Source organism: Stegostoma tigrinum, chromosome 7 (genome assembly GCF_030684315.1).
Source record: "Stegostoma tigrinum isolate sSteTig4 chromosome 7, sSteTig4.hap1, whole genome shotgun sequence".
NCBI lineage: Eukaryota > Metazoa > Chordata > Chondrichthyes > Orectolobiformes > Stegostomatidae > Stegostoma > Stegostoma tigrinum.
The window spans coordinates 65,706,446-65,727,800 of NC_081360.1; the positions used below are offsets into that span (position 1 = coordinate 65,706,446).

General features: G+C 38.1%; 1 protein-coding gene across 12 annotated transcripts in view; it reads right to left on the reverse strand.

Moving 5' to 3' along the window:
- Positions 1-21,355, reverse strand: part of LOC125453840 (mucin-13-like) — a 110,116-nt gene that overhangs the window by 72,051 nt on the left and 16,710 nt on the right. For 3 of the 12 annotated variants that reach the window (XM_059647365.1, XM_059647364.1, XM_059647362.1), the window contains exons 2-3: positions 19,912-19,935; positions 16,840-16,863 (exon numbers count right to left, since the gene is read on the reverse strand). In XM_059647365.1, coding sequence (XP_059503348.1) covers positions 16,840-16,863; positions 19,912-19,935 — 48 coding nt within the window. Of the gene's footprint in view, positions 1-15,153; positions 15,178-16,839; positions 16,864-18,727; positions 18,752-19,911; positions 19,936-21,355 lie in introns of all 12 variants that reach the window. The other 9 variants (XM_059647372.1, XM_059647371.1, XM_059647369.1 and 6 more) reach the window with 6 other exon arrangements.

Genomic DNA, 21,355 nt, shown 5'->3' on the forward strand with positions numbered 1-21,355 from the left:
AATTCCTACTGAGGTCCCAATACTGTCTATCAAGTAATACACAATTAACAACTTGCTCAGAAAAAATTGCAGGCAAAGCTCAGGAAGCCTGGCAGCATCTGTGGAGGCGAACGAAGTGATAACATTTCGGGTCCGGTGCCCTTTCCTCAGAACGATCCAGACCCGTAATGTTAATTCTTCTATCTCCTCCTCAGATGCTGCCAGACCTGCTGAGCTTTTCCAGCAACGTTGTTTTTGTTCCTGATTTACAGCATCTGCAGTTCTTTTGGTTCCACTTTCTTAGCTATCTCAAAGGCCGGGTTGGCATTTTTTTCAGTGATCTTCATTTGGACGAGGGATAATCATGTGTGTAAAAAAAGTGACATGCTTTTCAGAATCTGAAATGAAAGTGAGTGCACTGTTTGCCTCACACTATCAATCCTTTTAACAAAAGATAAACCTCTTCCAATATGTTTGAGCTCCTTTCATTTCATTTCTTGATTGTAATTTTTGGAAGGGAAGTGAAAATACTTTTTGAAATTGAACAATTTTATTCTATCCCAGTTCTAGATTTCTGAGCATTGATTGCAAGCAACATGTAAGAATAACACATAGAGGTAAGAACAACATGCTTCTCTGAATCTGAAATGAAAGTGTTTGCACTTGTTGCATTACACAAAGAATTCTTTAGCAGAAAATAAATACATCCAATCACATTTGATACACTTGCACATATAATCTGGATGGTAGTGCTTTGAAGTGAAATGAAAAGAGTTTGCAAAGTGACAACTTCATTGAAACTTGATATTTGTTCGCAATCATGATTTCTGAGCGCGGCAATCAAAATGCGAGTTTCAAAAAGTACCTGCAACAGGTGTGGAACTGGAGCCTGAAAGGGAAATGTTTAAAATTGTTAATCTGATTACGATCGTACAATTGAAAATAATTTCCAATGGAAATGTTCATTCTAATCTTTGTTTTTGTGCATTCTTAACAGTATAAGACATTCGAATGACACCCAATACTCTCCAGTAATTATGTGTGGTAACGCATGAGAATTTAATGTTGTAGAGAGTGCAGACGACTGTCATTCACCCCATTGTGTGTCTGCTGTCTCCCAGAAGATAACAAGCATTTCTCATTAGCCCTTAGATTTTTGTGTGTTGCGGTGCTTATCCCATTTAGCCCTGAACACCTTCATGAATCTTCCTCCTCCATACTCTCAGAAGGTGCAAATTGGAGCCCCACCACTCACTGCCCATTCCACATATTGGTTAGTTTCCAAAACATTTCATATTGGTAGAAGACCCTTTTCTTCGTTAACGTTCCACAAACACGTGTAAATTGTTTCTCCATCGTTTTCATTCTCCCTGAAAGGATGCACTGTTGTCCTGCTGTTTATGCATCTTTCTGAACAACTGAACTGATTCCTTCTGAAGTTGACACCAGGGATGTCCTGCTGCTGCACCTGGCAAGCTTTCTTGCCCTCTTCAAGAGCACAGTTTCAATCCTCTGGCTAGTGATAACACTATGTCTGGAGATATGGGACATGGGTTCAATCTGCTCTAGAATGAATTCTATCCTTCATCTCTGACGGTAACGCTCTCTTTTATCAAACCAACAATGTCTTCATGAATCAGTCCTGGCACCATTTCTGATTTTCCTGTTTCATTGCCATGTCTGTACCCTTTCCACTAGATTATTAAGCACCTCATCATCACTAATTTTCAGTCATTTTCTCACTACACCATGTTCCCTTGCAGCTATTGGGTTTTAATTCTTCATCTCTGTGATTGGTGTACTTTGGAAATCAAGTTATGTTAAATTCTACGATGAAGCTCAAACCCAGGTGTATTGCCACAATAACTGCACCTCAATGGTGCATTTTTCAATATATATAGCTGCATAAGTGAATTCCTACTGAGGTCCCAATACTGTCTATCAAGTAATACACCATTAACAACTTCCTCAAAAAAAAGTTGCAGGCAAAGCTCAGGAGGTCTGGCAGTATCTGTGGAGGCGAAAGAAGTGATAACATTTCGGGTCCGGTGCCCCTTACTCAGAACAATCCAGACCCGTAATGTTAATTCGTCTATCTCCTCCTCAGATGCTGCCAGACCTGCTGAGCTTTTCCAGCAACGTTGTTTTTGTTCCTGATTTACAGCATCTGCAGTTCTTTTGGTTCCACTTTCTTAGCTCTCTCAAAGGCCGGGTTGGCATTTTTTTCAGTGATCTTCATTTGGACGAGGGATAATCATGTGTGTAAAAAAAATGACATGCTTTTCAGAATCTGAAATGAAAGTGAGTGCACTGTTTGCCTCACACTATCAATCCTTTTTAGAAAAAAAAACCTCTTCCACTATTTTTGACCTCCTTTCTTTTCAAATCTTGATTGTAATTCTTGGAAGTGAAATGATAATAGCTTTTGAAATTGAACAATTTTATTCTTTCCCAGTTCTTGATTTCTGAGCATTGATTGCAAGCAACATGTAAGAATTACACATACAGCTGAGAACAACATGCTTTTCTGAATCTGACATGAAAGTGTTTGCACTTGTTGCATTGCACGAAAAATTCTTTATCAGAAAATGAATACATCCAATCACATTTGATACACTTCCACATATAATCTGGATGGTAGTGCTTTGTAGTGAAATGAAAAGAGTTTGCAAAGTGACAAATTCATTGAAACTTAATATTTGTTCGCAATCATGATTTCTGAGCGCAGCAATCAAAATGCAAATTTAAAAAAGTACCTGCAACAGGTGTGGAACTGGAGCCTGAAAGGGAAACGTTTCAAATTGTTAATCTGATAACGATCGTACAATTGAAAATAATTTCCAATGGAAATGTTCAATCTAATCTTTGTTTATGTGCATTCTTAACCGTATAAAACATTTGATTGACACCCAATACTCTCCAGAAATTATATGTGGTAACCATGAGAATTTAATGTTGTTCAGAGTGCAGATGACTGATATTCAGACCATTGTGTGTGTGCTGACTCTCAGAAGATAACAAGCATTTCTCATTAGCCTTTAGATTAATTCGTATTGCAGTGCTTATCCCATTTAGTTCTGAACACCTTCATGAATCTTCCTCCTCCATACTCTCAGAAGGTGCAATTTGGATCCCCACCACTTACTGCACATTCCACATATTGGTTCTTTTCCAAAACATTTCATATTGATAAAAGACCCTTTTCTTCGTTAATGTTCCACAAACACGTGTAAATTGTTTCTGCCTTGTTTTCGTACCCACTTAAAGGATGCACTGTTGTCCTGCTGTTTATGCATCTTTCTGAACAACTGAACTGATTCCTTCTGAAGTTGACACCAGGGATGTCCTGCTGCTGCACCTGGCAAGCTTTCTTGCCCTCTTCATAAGCGCAGTTTCAATCCTCTGGCTAGTGATAACACTATGTCTGGAGATATGGGACATGGGTTCAATCTGCTCTGATTAATTCTTTATCTCTGTGATTGGTGTACTTTGGAAATCAAGTTATGTTAAATTCTACGATGAAGCTCAAACCCAGGTGTATTGACACAATAACTGCACTTCAATGTGCATTTTTCGATATATATAGCTGCATAAGTGAATTCCTACTGAGGTCCCAATACTGTCTATCAAGTAATACACAATTAACAACTTGCTCAGAAAAAATTGCAGGCAAAGCTCAGGAAGCCTGGCAGCATCTGTGGAGGCGAACGAAGTGATAACATTTCGGGTCCGGTGCCCTTTCCTCAGAACGATCCAGACCCGTAATGTTAATTCTTCTATCTCCTCCTCAGATGCTGCCAGACCTGCTGAGCTTTTCCAGCAACGTTGTTTTTGTTCCTGATTTACAGCATCTGCAGTTCTTTTGGTTCCACTTTCTTAGCTATCTCAAAGGCCGGGTTGGCATTTTTTTCAGTGATCTTCATTTGGACGAGGGATAATCATGTGTGTAAAAAAAGTGACATGCTTTTCAGAATCTGAAATGAAAGTGAGTGCACTGTTTGCCTCACACTATCAATCCTTTTAACAAAAGATAAACCTCTTCCAATATGTTTGAGCTCCTTTCATTTCATTTCTTGATTGTAATTTTTGGAAGGGAAGTGAAAATACTTTTTGAAATTGAACAATTTTATTCTATCCCAGTTCTAGATTTCTGAGCATTGATTGCAAGCAACATGTAAGAATAACACATAGAGGTAAGAACAACATGCTTCTCTGAATCTGAAATGAAAGTGTTTGCACTTGTTGCATTACACAAAGAATTCTTTAGCAGAAAATAAATACATCCAATCACATTTGATACACTTGCACATATAATCTGGATGGTAGTGCTTTGAAGTGAAATGAAAAGAGTTTGCAAAGTGACAACTTCATTGAAACTTGATATTTGTTCGCAATCATGATTTCTGAGCGCGGCAATCAAAATGCGAGTTTCAAAAAGTACCTGCAACAGGTGTGGAACTGGAGCCTGAAAGGGAAATGTTTAAAATTGTTAATCTGATTACGATCGTACAATTGAAAATAATTTCCAATGGAAATGTTCATTCTAATCTTTGTTTTTGTGCATTCTTAACAGTATAAGACATTCGAATGACACCCAATACTCTCCAGTAATTATGTGTGGTAACGCATGAGAATTTAATGTTGTAGAGAGTGCAGACGACTGTCATTCACCCCATTGTGTGTCTGCTGTCTCCCAGAAGATAACAAGCATTTCTCATTAGCCCTTAGATTTTTGTGTGTTGCGGTGCTTATCCCATTTAGCCCTGAACACCTTCATGAATCTTCCTCCTCCATACTCTCAGAAGGTGCAAATTGGAGCCCCACCACTCACTGCCCATTCCACATATTGGTTAGTTTCCAAAACATTTCATATTGGTAGAAGACCCTTTTCTTCGTTAACGTTCCACAAACACGTGTAAATTGTTTCTCCATCGTTTTCATTCTCCCTGAAAGGATGCACTGTTGTCCTGCTGTTTATGCATCTTTCTGAACAACTGAACTGATTCCTTCTGAAGTTGACACCAGGGATGTCCTGCTGCTGCACCTGGCAAGCTTTCTTGCCCTCTTCAAGAGCACAGTTTCAATCCTCTGGCTAGTGATAACACTATGTCTGGAGATATGGGACATGGGTTCAATCTGCTCTAGAATGAATTCTATCCTTCATCTCTGACGGTAACGCTCTCTTTTATCAAACCAACAATGTCTTCATGAATCAGTCCTGGCACCATTTCTGATTTTCCTGTTTCATTGCCATGTCTGTACCCTTTCCACTAGATTATTAAGCACCTCATCATCACTAATTTTCAGTCATTTTCTCACTACACCATGTTCCCTTGCAGCTATTGGGTTTTAATTCTTCATCTCTGTGATTGGTGTACTTTGGAAATCAAGTTATGTTAAATTCTACGATGAAGCTCAAACCCAGGTGTATTGCCACAATAACTGCACCTCAATGGTGCATTTTTCAATATATATAGCTGCATAAGTGAATTCCTACTGAGGTCCCAATACTGTCTATCAAGTAATACACCATTAACAACTTCCTCAAAAAAAAGTTGCAGGCAAAGCTCAGGAGGTCTGGCAGTATCTGTGGAGGCGAAAGAAGTGATAACATTTTGGGTCCGGTGCCCCTTACTCAGAACAATCCAGACCCGTAATGTTAATTCGTCTATCTCCTCCTCAGATGCTGCCAGACCTGCTGAGCTTTTCCAGCAACGTTGTTTTTGTTCCTGATTTACAGCATCTGCAGTTCTTTTGGTTCCACTTTCTTAGCTCTCTCAAAGGCCGGGTTGGCATTTTTTTCAGTGATCTTCATTTGGACGAGGGATAATCATGTGTGTAAAAAAAATGACATGCTTTTCAGAATCTGAAATGAAAGTGAGTGCACTGTTTGCCTCACACTATCAATCCTTTTTAGAAAAAAAAACCTCTTCCACTATTTTTGACCTCCTTTCTTTTCAAATCTTGATTGTAATTCTTGGAAGTGAAATGATAATAGCTTTTGAAATTGAACAATTTTATTCTTTCCCAGTTCTTGATTTCTGAGCATTGATTGCAAGCAACATGTAAGAATTACACATACAGCTGAGAACAACATGCTTTTCTGAATCTGACATGAAAGTGTTTGCACTTGTTGCATTGCACGAAAAATTCTTTATCAGAAAATGAATACATCCAATCACATTTGATACACTTCCACATATAATCTGGATGGTAGTGCTTTGTAGTGAAATGAAAAGAGTTTGCAAAGTGACAAATTCATTGAAACTTAATATTTGTTCGCAATCATGATTTCTGAGCGCGGCAATCAAAATGCAAATTTAAAAAAGTACCTGCAACAGGTGTGGAACTGGAGCCTGAAAGGGAAACGTTTCAAATTGTTAATCTGATAACGATCGTACAATTGAAAATAATTTCCAATGGAAATGTTCAATCTAATCTTTGTTTATGTGCATTCTTAACCGTATAAAACATTTGATTGACACCCAATACTCTCCAGAAATTATATGTGGTAACCATGAGAATTTAATGTTGTTCAGAGTGCAGATGACTGATATTCAGACCATTGTGTGTGTGCTGACTCTCAGAAGATAACAAGCATTTCTCATTAGCCTTTAGATTAATTCGTATTGCAGTGCTTATCCCATTTAGTTCTGAACACCTTCATGAATCTTCCTCCTCCATACTCTCAGAAGGTGCAATTTGGATCCCCACCACTTACTGCACATTCCACATATTGGTTCTTTTCCAAAACATTTCATATTGATAAAAGACCCTTTTCTTCGTTAATGTTCCACAAACACGTGTAAATTGTTTCTGCCTTGTTTTCGTACCCACTTAAAGGATGCACTGTTGTCCTGCTGTTTATGCATCTTTCTGAACAACTGAACTGATTCCTTCTGAAGTTGACACCAGGGATGTCCTGCTGCTGCACCTGGCAAGCTTTCTTGCCCTCTTCATAAGCGCAGTTTCAATCCTCTGGCTAGTGATAACACTATGTCTGGAGATATGGGACATGGGTTCAATCTGCTCTGATTAATTCTTTATCTCTGTGATTGGTGTACTTTGGAAATCAAGTTATGTTAAATTCTACGATGAAGCTCAAACCCAGGTGTATTGACACAATAACTGCACTTCAATGTGCATTTTTCGATATATATAGCTGCATAAGTGAATTCCTACTGAGGTCCCAATACTGTCTATCAAGTAATACACAATTAACAACTTGCTCAGAAAAAATTGCAGGCAAAGCTCAGGAAGCCTGGCAGCATCTGTGGAGGCGAAAGAAGTGATAACATTTCGGGTCCGCTGCCCTTTCCTCAGAACGATCCAGACCCGTAATGTTAATTCTTCTATCTCCTCCTCAGATGCTGCCAGACCTGCTGAGCTTTTCCAGCAACGTTGTTTTTGTTCCTGATTTACAGCGTCTGCAGTTCTTTTGGTTCCACTTTCTTAGCTATCTCAAAGGCCGGGTTGGCATTTTTTTCAGTGATCTTCATTTGGACGAGGGATAATCATGTGTGTAAAAAAAGTGACATGCTTTTCAGAATCTGAAATGAAAGTGAGTGCACTGTTTGCCTCACACTATCAATCCTTTTAACAAAAGATAAACCTCTTCCAATATGTTTGAGCTCCTTTCATTTCAATTCTTGATTGTAATTTTTGGAAGGGAAGTGAAAATACTTTTTGAAATTGAACAATTTTATTCTATCCCAGTTCTAGATTTCTGAGCATTGATTGCAAGCAACATGTAAGAATAACACATAGAGGTAAGAACAACATGCTTCTCTGAATCTGAAATGAAAGTGTTTGCACTTGTTGCATTACACAAAGAATTCTTTAGCAGAAAATGAATACATCCAATCACATTTGATACACTTGCACATATAATCTGGATGGTAGTGCTTTGAAGTGAAATGAAAAGAGTTTGCAAAGTGACAACTTCATTGAAACTTGATATTTGTTCGCAATCATGATTTCTGAGCCCGGCAATCAAAGTGCGACTTTAAAAAAGTACCTGCAACAGGTGTGGAACTGGAGCCTGAAAGGGAAATGTTTAAAATTGTTAATCTGATTACGATCGTACAATTGAAAATAATTTCCAATGGAAATGTTCATTCTAATCTTTGTTTTTGTGCATTCTTAACAGTATAAGACATTCGAATGACACCCAATACTCTCCAGTAATTATGTGTGGTAACGAATGAGAATTTAATGTTGTAGAGAGTGCAGACGACTGTCATTCACCCCATTGTGTGTCTGCTGTCTCCCAGAAGATAACAAGCATTTCTCATTAGCCCTTAGATTTTTGTGTGTTGCGGTGCTTATCCCATTTAGCCCTGAACACCTTCATGAATCTTCCTCCTCCATACTCTCAGAAGGTGCAAATTGGAGCCCCACCACTCACTGCCCATTCCACATATTGGTTAGTTTCCAAAACATTTCATATTGGTAGAAGACCCTTTTCTTCGTTAACATTCCACAAACACGTGTAAATTGTTTCTCCATCGTTTTCATTCTCCCTGAAAGGATGCACTGTTGTCCTGCTGTTCATGCGTCTTTCTGAACAACTGAACTGATTCCTTCCGAAGTTGACACCAGGGATGTCCTGCTGCTGCACCTGGCAAGCTTTCTTGCCCTCTTCAAAAGCACAGTTTCAATCATCTGGCTAGTGATAACACTATGTCTGGAGATATGGGACATGGGTTCAATCTGCTCTAGAATGAATTCTATCCTTCATCTCTGACGGTAACGCTCTCTTTTATCAAACCAACAATGTCTTCATGAATCAGTCCTGGCACCATTTCTGATTTTCCTGTTTCATTGCCATGTCTGTACCCTTTCCACTAGATTATTAAGCACCTCATCATCACTAATTTTCAGTCATTATCTCACTACACCATGTTCCCATGCAACCATTGGGTTTTAATTCTTTATCTCTGTGATTGGTGTACTTTGGAAATCAAGTTGAGTTACATTCTACGATGAAGCTCAAACCCAGGTGTACTGACACAATAACTGCACCTCAATGGCGCATTTTTCAATATATATAGCTGCATAAGTGAATTCCTACTGAGGTCCCAATACTGTCTATCAAGTAATACACCATTAACAACTTCCTCAAAAAAAAGTTGCAGGCAAAGCCAGGAGGTCTGGCAGTATCTGTGGAGGCGAAACAAGTGATAACATTTCGGGTCCGGTGCCCCTTACTCAGAACGATCCAGACTCGTAATGTTAATTCTTCTATCTCCTCCACAGATGCTGCCAGACCTGCTGAGCTTTTCCAACAACGTTGTTTTTGTTCCTGATTTACAGCATCTGCAGTTCTTTTGGTTCTACTATCTTAGCTATCTCAAAGACCGGATTGGCATTTATTTCAGTGATCTTCATTTGGACGAGGGATAATCATGTGTGTAAAAAAAATGACATGCTTTTCAGAATCTGAAATGAAAGTGAGTGCGCTGTTTGCCTCACACTATCAATCCTTTTTAGAAAAAAAAACCTCTTCCACTATTTTTGACCTCCTTTCTTTTCAAATCTTGATTGCAATTCTTGGTAGTGAAATGATAATAGCTTTTGAAATTGAACAATTTTATTCTTTCCCAGTTCTTGATTTCTGAGCATTGATTGCAAGCAACATGTAAGAATTACACATACAGCTGAGAACAACATGCTTTTCTGAATCTGACATGAAAGTGTTTGCACTTGTTGCATTGCACGAAAAATTCCTTATCAGAAAATGAATACATCCAATCACATTTGATACACTTCCACATATAATCTGGATGGTAGTGCTTTGAAGTGAAAGGAAAAGAGTTTGCAAAGTGACAAATTCATTGAAACTTAATATTTGTTCGCAATCATGATTTCTGAGCGCGGCAATCAAAATGCAAATTTAAAAAAGTACCTGCAACAGGTGTGGAACTGGAGCCTGAAAGGGAAACGTTTCAAATTGTTAATCTGATAACGATCGTACAATTGAAAATAATTTCCAATGGAAATGTTCAATCTAATCTTTGTTTATGTGCATTCTTAACCGTATAAAACATTTGATTGACACCCAATACTCTCCAGAAATTATATGTGGTAACCATGAGAATTTAATGTTGTTCAGAGTGCAGATGACTGATATTCAGACCATTGTGTGTGTGCTGACTCTCAGAAGATAACAAGCATTTCTCATTAGCCTTTAGATTAATTCGTATTGCAGTGCTTATCCCATTTAGTTCTGAACACCTTCATGAATCTTCCTCCTCCATACTCTCAGAAGGTGCAATTTGGATCCCCACCACTTACTGCACATTCCACATATTGGTTCTTTTCCAAAACATTTCATATTGATAAAAGACCCTTTTCTTCGTTAATGTTCCACAAACACGTGTAAATTGTTTCTGCCTTGTTTTCGTACCCACTTAAAGGATGCACTGTTGTCCTGCTGTTTATGCATCTTTCTGAACAACTGAACTGATTCCTTCTGAAGTTGACACCAGGGATGTCCTGCTGCTGCACCTGGCAAGCTTTCTTGCCCTCTTCATAAGCGCAGTTTCAATCCTCTGGCTAGTGATAACACTATGTCTGGAGATATGGGACATGGGTTCAATCTGCTCTGATTAATTCTTTATCTCTGTGATTGGTGTACTTTGGAAATCAAGTTATGTTAAATTCTACGATGAAGCTCAAACCCAGGTGTATTGACACAATAACTGCACTTCAATGTGCATTTTTCGATATATATAGCTGCATAAGTGAATTCCTACTGAGGTCCCAATACTGTCTATCAAGTAATACACAATTAACAACTTGCTCAGAAAAAATTGCAGGCAAAGCTCAGGAGGTCTGGCAGCATCTGTGGAGGCGAAAGAAGTGATAACATTTCGGGTCCGCTGCCCTTTCCTCAGAACGATCCAGACCCGTAATGTTAATTCTTCTATCTCCTCCTCAGATGCTGCCAGACCTGCTGAGCTTTTCCAGCAACGTTGTTTTTGTTCCTGATTTACAGCGTCTGCAGTTCTTTTGGTTCCACTTTCTTAGCTATCTCAAAGGCCGGGTTGGCATTTTTTTCAGTGATCTTCATTTGGACGAGGGATAATCATGTGTGTAAAAAAAGTGACATGCTTTTCAGAATCTGAAATGAAAGTGAGTGCACTGTTTGCCTCACACTATCAATCCTTTTAACAAAAGATAAACCTCTTCCAATATGTTTGAGCTCCTTTCATTTCAATTCTTGATTGTAATTTTTGGAAGGGAAGTGAAAATACTTTTTGAAATTGAACAATTTTATTCTATCCCAGTTCTAGATTTCTGAGCATTGATTGCAAGCAACATGTAAGAATAACACATAGAGGTAAGAACAACATGCTTCTCTGAATCTGAAATGAAAGTGTTTGCACTTGTTGCATTACACAAAGAATTCTTTAGCAGAAAATAAATACTTCAAATCACATTTGATACACTTGCACATATAATCTGGATGGTAGTGCTTTGAAGTGAAAGGAAAAGAGTTTGCAAAGTGACAAATTCATTGAAACTTGATATTTGTTCGCAATCATGATTTCTGAGCGCGGCAATCAAAATGCAAATTTAAAAAAGTACCTGCAACAGGTGTGGAACTGGAGCCTGAAAGGGAAATGTTTAAAATTGTTAATCTGATAACGATCATACAATTGAAAATAATTTCCAATGGAAATGTTCAATCTAATCTTTGTTTATGTGCATTCTTAACCGTATAAAACATTTGATTGACACCCAATACTCTCCAGAAATTATATGTGGTAACCATGAGAATTTAATGTTGTTCAGAGTGCAGATGACTGATATTCAGAGCATTGTGTGTGTGCTGACTCTCAGAAGATAACAAGCATTTCTCATTAGCCTTTAGATTAATTCGTATTGCAGTGCTTATCCCATTTAGTTCTGAACACCTTCATGAATCTTCCTCCTCCATACTCTCAGAAGGTGCAAATTGGAGCCCCACCACTTACTGCACATTCCACATATTGGTTCTTTTCCAAAACATTTCATATTGATAAAAGACCCTTTTCTTCGTTAATGTTCCACAAACACGTGTAAATTGTTTCTGCCTTGTTTTCGTACCAACTTAAAGGATGCACTGTTGTCCTGCTGTTTATGCATCTTTCTGAACAACCGAACTGATTCCTTCTGAAGTTGACACCAGGGATGTCCTGCTGCTGCACCTGGCAAGCTTTCTTGCCCTCTTCATAAGCGCAGTTTCAATCCTCTGGTTAGTGATAACACTATGTCTGGAGATATGGGACATGGGTTCAATCTGCTCTGATTAATTCTTTATCTCTGTGATTGGTGTACTTTGGAAATCAAGTTATGTTAAATTCTACGATGAAGCTCAAACCCAGGTGTATTGACACAATAACTGCACTTCAATGTGCATTTTTCGATATATATAGCTGCATAAGTGAATTCCTACTGAGGTCCCAATACTGTCTATCAAGTAATACACAATTAACAACTTGCTCAGAAAAAATTGCAGGCAAAGCTCAGGAGGTCTGGCAGCATCTGTGGAGGCGAAAGAAGTGATAACATTTCGGGTCCGCTGCCCTTTCCTCAGAACGATCCAGACCCGTAATGTTAATTCTTCTATCTCCTCCTCAGATGCTGCCAGACCTGCTGAGCTTTTCCAGCAACGTTGTTTTTGTTCCTGATTTACAGCATCTGCAGTTCTTTTGGTTCCACTTTCTTAGGTATCTCAAAGGCCGGGTTGGCATTTTTTTCAGTGATCTTCATTTGGACGAGGGATAATCATGTGTGTAAAAAAAGTGACATGCTTTTCAGAATCTGAAATGAAAGTGAGTGCACTGTTTGCCTCACACTATCAATCCTTTTAACAAAAGATAAACCTCTTCCAATATGTTTGAGCTCCTTTCATTTCAATTCTTGATTGTAATTTTTGGAAGGGAAGTGAAAATACTTTTTGAAATTGAACAATTTTATTCTATCCCAGTTCTAGATTTCTGAGCATTGATTGCAAGCAACATGTAAGAATAACACATAGAGGTAAGAACAACATGCTTCTCTGAATCTGAAATGAAATTGTTTGCACTTGTTGCATTACACGAAGAATTCTTCATCAGAAAATAAATACATCCAATCACATTTGATACACTTGCTCATATAATCTGGATGGTAGTGCTTTGAAGTGAAATGAAAAGAGTTTGCAAAGTGACAACTTCATTGAAACTTGATATTTGTTCGCAATCATGATTTCTGAGCCCGGCAATCAAAATGCAAATTTAAAAAGGTACCTGCAACAGGTGTGGAACTGGAGCCTGAAAGAGAAATGTTTAAAATTGTTAATCTGATAATGATAGTACAATTGAAAATAATTTCCAATGGAAATGTTCAATCTAATCTTTGTTTTTGTGCATTCTTAACAGTATATGACATTTCATTGACACCCAATGCTCTCCAGTAATTATGTGTGGTAACGCATGAGAATTTAATGTTGTCAAGAGTGCAGACGACTGACATTCACCCCATTGTGTGTCTGCTGACTCCCAGAAGATAACAAGCATTTCTAAATAGCGCTTAGATTTTTATTGTATTGCGCTGCTTATCCCATTTAGTTCTGAACACCTTCATGAATCTTGCTCCTCCATACTCACAGATGGTGCAACTTAGATTCCCACCACTCACTGCACATTCCACATATGGGCTCTTTTCCAAAACATCTCAAATTGATAAAAGACCCTTTCTTCGTTATTGTTCTGCAAACCCATATTGATTGTTTCTCCCTCGTTTTCATTCTCCCTAAAGAGGATGCACTGTTGTCCTGCTGTTTACGCCTCTTTCTGAACAACTGAACTGAATCCTTCTGAAGTTGACTCCAGGTATGTCTTGCTGCTGCACCTGGCAAGCTTTCTTGCTCTCTTCACTTTCAAAGTTTCCATCCTCTGGTTAGTGATAACGCTATGCTGGGAGCTATGGGACATGGGTTCATTCCATTCAAGAATGGTTTCTATGCTTCATCTCTAACGGTAACTCTCTCTTTTATCGAAGCAAAAATGTCTTCACTAATCAGTACTGGCACCACTTCTGGTTTTCCTGTTTCATTACCACTTCTGTACCCTTTCCAGTCGATGATTAAACACATAATCATCACTAATTTTCAGTCATTTTGTCACTGCACCATGTTCCCATGCAGCAATTGACGTTTAATTCTTTAGCTCTGTGATTCTTATACTTTGGAAATCAAGTTATGTTAAATTGTACCTACGAAGCCCCAAACCAGGGATATGGACGTACTAACTGCACTACAATGGTGAATTTGTCAATATATATAGGTGCATAAGTGAATTCCTATTGAGGTCCAAATACCTTCTATCAACTAATACACATCTAGCAGCTTTCTCAAAACACGTTTGCAGGCAACGCTCAGCTGATCTGGCAGCATCTGTGGAGGCGAAAGAAGTGTTAATGTTTCGGGTCTGGTGCCCCTTCCTCAGAATGGTCACCAGGTCCGAAATGTTAACTCTTCTTTCTCCTCCACAGATACTGCCAGACTTGCTGAGCTTTTCCAGCAACTTTGTTTTTGTTCCTGATTGACGGCTTCTGCAGTTCTTTTTGTTCTTCGTTCTTGCCTTTGTCTGAAAGCCGGAATGGCAATTTTTTCAGTGAGCTTCCATTGTACCAGTGCTAATAATGCGTGTAACAAATGTGAAATGCTTTTCAAAATCTGAAATGAAAATGATTGCGCTGTTTGCATAAAACTATCAATCTTTTTAACAGAAAATAAACCTCTTCCAATATGTTTGACCTCCTTTCTTTTCAAATCTTGATTGTAATTCTTGGAAGTGAAATGATAATAGCTTTTGAAATTGAACAATTTTATTCTATCCCAGTTCTTGATTTCTGAGCTTTGATTGCAAGCAACATGTAAAAATAACACATAGAGGTAAGAACAACATGCTTTTCTGAATCTGACATGAAAGTGTTTACACTTGTTGCATTTCACGACAAATTCTTTATCAGAAAATGAATACATCCAATCACATTTGATACAGTTCCACATATAATCTGGATGGTCGTGCTTTGTAATGAAATGAAAAGAGTTTGGAAAGTGACAAATTCATTGAAACTTAATATTTGTTCGCAATCATGATTTCTGAGCCTGGCAATCAAAATGCAAATTTAAAAAAGTACCTGCAACAGGTGTGGAACTTGAGCCTGAAGAGAAACGTTTAAAATTGTTAATCTGATAACGATCGTACAATTGAAAATAATTTCCAATGGAAATGTTCAATCTAATCTTTGTTTATGTGCATTCTTAACCGTATAAAACATTTGATTGACATCCAATACTCTCCAGAAATTATATGTGGTAACCATGAGAATTTAATGTTGTTCAGCGTGCAGACGACTGATATTCAGACCATTGTGGGTCTGCTGACTCTCAGAAGATAACAAGCATTTCTAAATAGTGCTTAGATTTTTTTTGTATTGCAGTGCTTATCCCATTTAGTTCTGAACACCTTCATGAATCTTCCTCCTCCATACTCTCAGAAGGTGCAATTTGGATCCCCACCACTCACTGCACATTCCACATATTGGTTCTTTTCCAAAACATTTCATATTGATAAAAGACCCTTTTCTTCATTAATGTTCCACAAACACGTGTAAATTGTTTCTCCCTCGTTGTCATACCCCCTTAAAGGATGCACTGTTGTCCTGCTGTTTATGCATCTTTCTGAACAACTGAACTGATTCCTTCTGAAGTTGACACCAGGGATGTCCTGCTGCTGCACCTGGCAAGCTTTCTTGCCCTCTTCATAAGCGCAGTTTCAATCCTCTGGTTAGTGATAACACTATGTCTGGAGATATGGGACATGGGTTCAATCTGCTCTGATTAATTCTTTATCTCTGTGATTGGTGTACTTTGGAAATCAAGTTATGTTAAATTCTACGATGAAGCTCAAACCCAGGTGTATTGACACAATAACTGCACTACAATGGTGCATTTTCCAATGTATATCGCTGCATAAGTGAATTCCTACTGATGTCCCAATACTTTCTATCAAGTAATACACAATTAACAACTAGCTCAAAAAAAAATTGCAGGCAAAGCTCAGGAGGTCTGGCAGCACCTGTGGAGGCGAAAGAAGTGATAACATTTCGGGCCCGGTGCCCCTTCCTCAGAATGATCCAGACCCGTAATGTTAATTCTTCTATCTCCTCCTCAGATGCTGCCAGACCTGCTGAGCTCTTCGAGCAACGTTGCTTTTGTTACTGATTTACAGCATCTGCAGTTGTTTTGGTTCCACTTTCTTAGCTATCTCAAAGGCCGGATTGGCATTTTTTTCAGTGATCTTCATTTGGACGAGGGATAATCATGTGTGTAAAAAAAATGACATGCTTTTCAGAATCTGAAATGAAAGTGAGTGCACTGTTTGCCTCACACTATCAATCCTTTTAACAAAAAATATACCGCTTCCAATATGTTTGAGCTCCTTTCATTTCAATTATTGATTGTAATTTTTGGAGGGGAAATGAAAATACTTTTTGAAATTGAACAATTTTATTCTATCCCAGTTCTAAATTTCTGAGCATTGATTGCAAGCAACATGTAAGAATAACATATAGAGGTGAGAACAACATGCTTTTCTGAATCTGACATGAAAGTGTTTGCACTTGTTGCATTCCACGAAGAAGTCTTTAGCAGAAAATAAATACATCCAATCACATTTGATACACTTGCACATATAATCTGGATGGTAGTGCTTTGAAGTGAAAAGAAAAGAGTTTGCAAAGTGACAACTTCATTGAACCTTAATATTTGTTCACAATCATGATTTCTGAGCCTGGCAATCAAAATGCGAATTTAAAAAGTACCTGCAACAGGTGTGGAACTTGAGCCTGAAAGAGAAATTCAAATTCTTAATCTGATTACGATCGTACAACTGAAAATAATTTCCAGTGGAAATGTTCATTCTAAGCTTTGTTTATGTGCATTCTTAACAGGAAAAACATTTCATTGTCACCCAATACTGTCGAGTAGTTATGTGTGTTAAAGCATGAGAACATAATGTTGTCGAGTGTGCAGATGACTGACATTCAGCCCATTGTGTGTCTTCTCATTCTCTGAAGGTAACAAGCATTTCTCATTAGCCCTTAGATTTTTATTGTATTGCGGTGCTTATCCCATTTAGTTCTGAACACCTTCATGAATCTTCCTCCTCCATACTCTCAGATGGTGCAATTTGGATCGCCACCACTCACTGCACATTCCACATATTGGTTCTTTTCCAAAACAATTTGTATTGATTAAAGACCTTTCTTCGTTATTGTTCCACAAACACATATAAATTGTTTCTCCCTCGTTGTCGTGCTCCCTAAAGAGGATTCACTGTTGTCCTGCTATTGACACATCTTTCTGAACAACTGAACTGATTCCTTCTGTAGTTGACACCAGGGATGTCCTGCTGCTGCATCTGGCAAGCTTTTTTGCCCTCTTCAAAAGCAGTTTCAATCCTCTAGTTAGTGATAACGCTATGATTGGAGATATGGGACATGGTTTCATTCTGCTCTAGAATGGATGCTATCCTTCATCTCTGACAGTAACTCTCTCTTTTATCAAAGCAACAATGTCTTCACGAATCAGTCCTGGCACCACTTCTGATTTTACAGTTTCATTACCACTTCTGGAACCTTTTCACTAGATTATTAATCACCGAATCATCACTATTTCTAGTCATATTGCCACTACACCATGTTCCCATGCAGCTATTGGGGTTTAATTCTTTAGCTCTGTGATTGTTATACTTTGGAAATCAAGTTATGTTAAATTGTACCTCCGAAGCCCCATCCCAGGGGTATGGACGTAATAACGGCACTACAATGGTGAATGTGTCAACATATATAGCTGCATAAGTGAATTCCTATTGAAGTCCCAATACCTTCGATCAAGTAATACACAATTAACAGCTTTCTCAAAACACGTTTGTGGGCAAAGCTCAGCAGGTCTGGTAGCATCTGTAGAGGCTAAGTAAGTGTTAATGTTTCGGGTCCAGTGCCCCTTCCTCAGAACAGTCACCAGATCTGAAATTTTAACTCTTCTTTCTCCTCCACAGATGATGCCAGACTTGCTGAGCTTTTCCAGCAACTTTGTTTTTGTTCCTGATTGACAGCTTCTGCAGTTTTTTTTGTTCTTCGTTCTTGCCTATCTCTGAAAGCCAGAATGGCAGTTTTTCAGTGAGCTTCCATTGTACCCGTGCTAATAATGCGTGTAACAAATGTGACATGCTTTTCAAAATCTGAAATGAAAGTGATTGCGCTGTTTGCATAAAACTATCAATCTTTTTGACAGAAAATAAACCTCTTCCAATATGTTTGAGCTCCTTTCATTTCAAATCTTGATTGTAATTCTTGGAAGTGAAATGATAATAGTTTTTGAAATTGAACAATTTTATTCAATCCCAGTTCTTGATTTCTGAGCATTGATTGCAAGCAACATGTAAGAATAACATATAGAGGTGAGACCAACATGCTTTTCTGAATCTGACATGAAAGTGTTTGCACATGTTGCAAACCACGAAGAATTCTTCAACAGAAAATAAATACATCCAATCACATTTGACACACTTGCGCATATAATCTCGATGGTAGTGCTTTGAAGTGAAAAGAAAAGAGTTTGCAAAGTGACAGATTCATTGAAACTTAATATTTGTCCGCAATCATGACTTCTGAGCCTGGCAATCAAAACGCAAATTTAAAAAAGTACCTGCAACAGGTGTGGAACTTGAGCCTGAAAGAGAAATGTTTTAAATTGTTAATCTGATTATGATCATACAATTGAAAGTAATTTCTAATGGAAATGATCAATCTAATCTTTGTTAATGTGCATTCATATCAGTATAAAACATTTAATTGATACCCAATACTCTCAAGTAGTTAAGTGTGGTAACGCATGAGGATTTCATGTTGTTGAGAGTGCAGATGACTGACAATCAACCCATTGTGTGTCTGCTGACTCTCAGAAGATAACAAGCATTTCTAAATAGCGCTTAGATCTTTTTTGTGTTTCGGTGCTTATCCCATTTAGCTCTGAACCCCTTCATGAATCTTCCTCCTCCAATCTCTCAGATGGTGCAATTTGGATCGCCACCACTCACTGCACATTCCACATATTGGCTCTTTTCCAAAACATTTCAAATTGATAAAAGACCCTTTCTTCATTATTGTTCCGCAAACTCATATCTATTGTTTCTCCTTCCTTTTCATGCTCCCTAAAGTGGATGCACTGTTGTCCTGATGTTTACGCCTCTTCCTGAACAACTGAACTGAATCCTTCTGAAGTTGACACCAGGTATGTCCTGCTGCTGCACCTGGCAAGCTTTCTTGCTCTCTTCAATTTCAAAGTTTCCATCCTCTGGTTAGTGATAACGCTATGCTGGGAGCTATGGGACATGGGTTCATTCCATTCATGAATGGTGTCTATGCTTCATCTCTGACGGTAACTCTCTCTTTTATCGAAGCAACAATGTCTTCACTAATCAGTCCTGGCACCAGTTCTGATGTTCCTGTTTCATTGCCACTTCTGTACCCTTTCCACTAGATTATTAATCACCGAATCATCACTCTTTTCAGTCATATTGCCACGACACCATGTTCCCATGCAGCTATTAGTGTTTAATTCTTTGCCTCTGTGATTGTTGTATTTTAGAAATTAAGTTATGTTAAATTATACCTATGAAGCTCAAACCCAGGTGTATGGACCCAATAACTGCAATACAACTTTGGAAATCAAGTTATGTTAAATTGTAAATATGCATATATAATCTTGATGCTAATACTTTGAAGTGAAAAGACAGCAGTTTGCAAAGTGAAAAATTCATTGAAACTTAAGATTTGCTCGCAATCATGATTTCCAAGCCTGGCAATCAAAATGTAAGTTTAATAATGTACCTGGATCAGATGCAGCACTTGAGACTGCAAGACAAATGTTTTAAAATGTTAACCTGATAAAGATCGTACAATTCAAAATAATTTCCAATAGAAATGATCATTCTAATTTTTGTTTATGTGCATTCTTAAAAGTATAGAACATTTCATTGACACCCTATACGCTCCAGTAATTATGTGTGGTAACACATGACAATTTAATGTTGTTGAGAGTGCAGATGACTGACATTCAGCCCATTGTTTTTCTCTTGACTCTCAGGCGATAACGAGCATTTCTACATAGAGCTTTGACTTTTTTGTTGTATTGCGGTGCTTGTCCCATTTATCTCTGAACACCTCCGTGAATCTCCCTTCTCCAATCTCTCAGATGGTCCAAATTTGGATGCGCACCACTCACTGCACATTCCACATATTGGCTCTTTTCCAAAACAATTCAAATTGATTAAAGACCCTTTCTTCATTATTGTTCCACAAACTCATATGGACTGTTTGTCCCTCCTTTTCATGCTGCCTAAATAGGATGCACTGTTGCCCTGCTATTTACGCCTCTTTCTGAACAACTGAACTGATTCCTTCTGAAGTTGACACCAGGGATGTCCTGCTGCTGCACCTGGCAAGCTTTCTTGCTCTCTTCATAAGCACAGTTTCAATCCTCTGGTTAGTGATGGGAGATGGGTTCATTCCGCTCTCGAATGGACTCTATCCTTCATCTCTAACGGTAACTCTCAATCTATTAACAAAGCAACAATGTCTTCACTAATCATTGCTGGCCCCACTTCTGATTTTCCTGTTTCATTACCACTTCTGTACCCACTAGATTATTAATCACCGAATCATCACTATTTTCAGTCATATTGCCACTACACCGTGTTCCCATGCAGCTGTTAGGGTTTAATTCATTACCTCTGTGATTGTTATACTTTAGAAATTAAGTTGTGTTAAATTATATCTATGAAGCTCAAATTCAGGTGTATAGACCCAATAACTGCACTACAACGCTGCACCAATTAATTCCTATTTAGATCCCAATGCCTTCTTTCAATTAATACACAATTAACAGCTTTCTCAAAAGGCCAGCTTGGAATTTTTTTTTCTACTGAATTTCCATTGGAGGAGTGATAATAATGTGTGTAAATGAAAATGACATGCTTTTCAGAATCTGAAATGAAATTGATTGCACTGTTTGCATCACACTGTCGATCCTTTTAACAGAAAATATACTCCATCCAATATGTTTGATCTCCTTTCATTTCAAATCTTGATTGTACTTCTTTGAAGGGTAATGAAAATAGTTTTCTGAAGTGACAATTTCACTCTATCTCAATTCTTGATTTCAACCATGATTTCTGAGCTTTGATTGCAATCAACATGTATTGTCGAGATTGTACCTGAAGGAGTTGTTGAATTTGTTCCTCAAAGAGCAATGTTTTAAACTGTTAATCTGAAA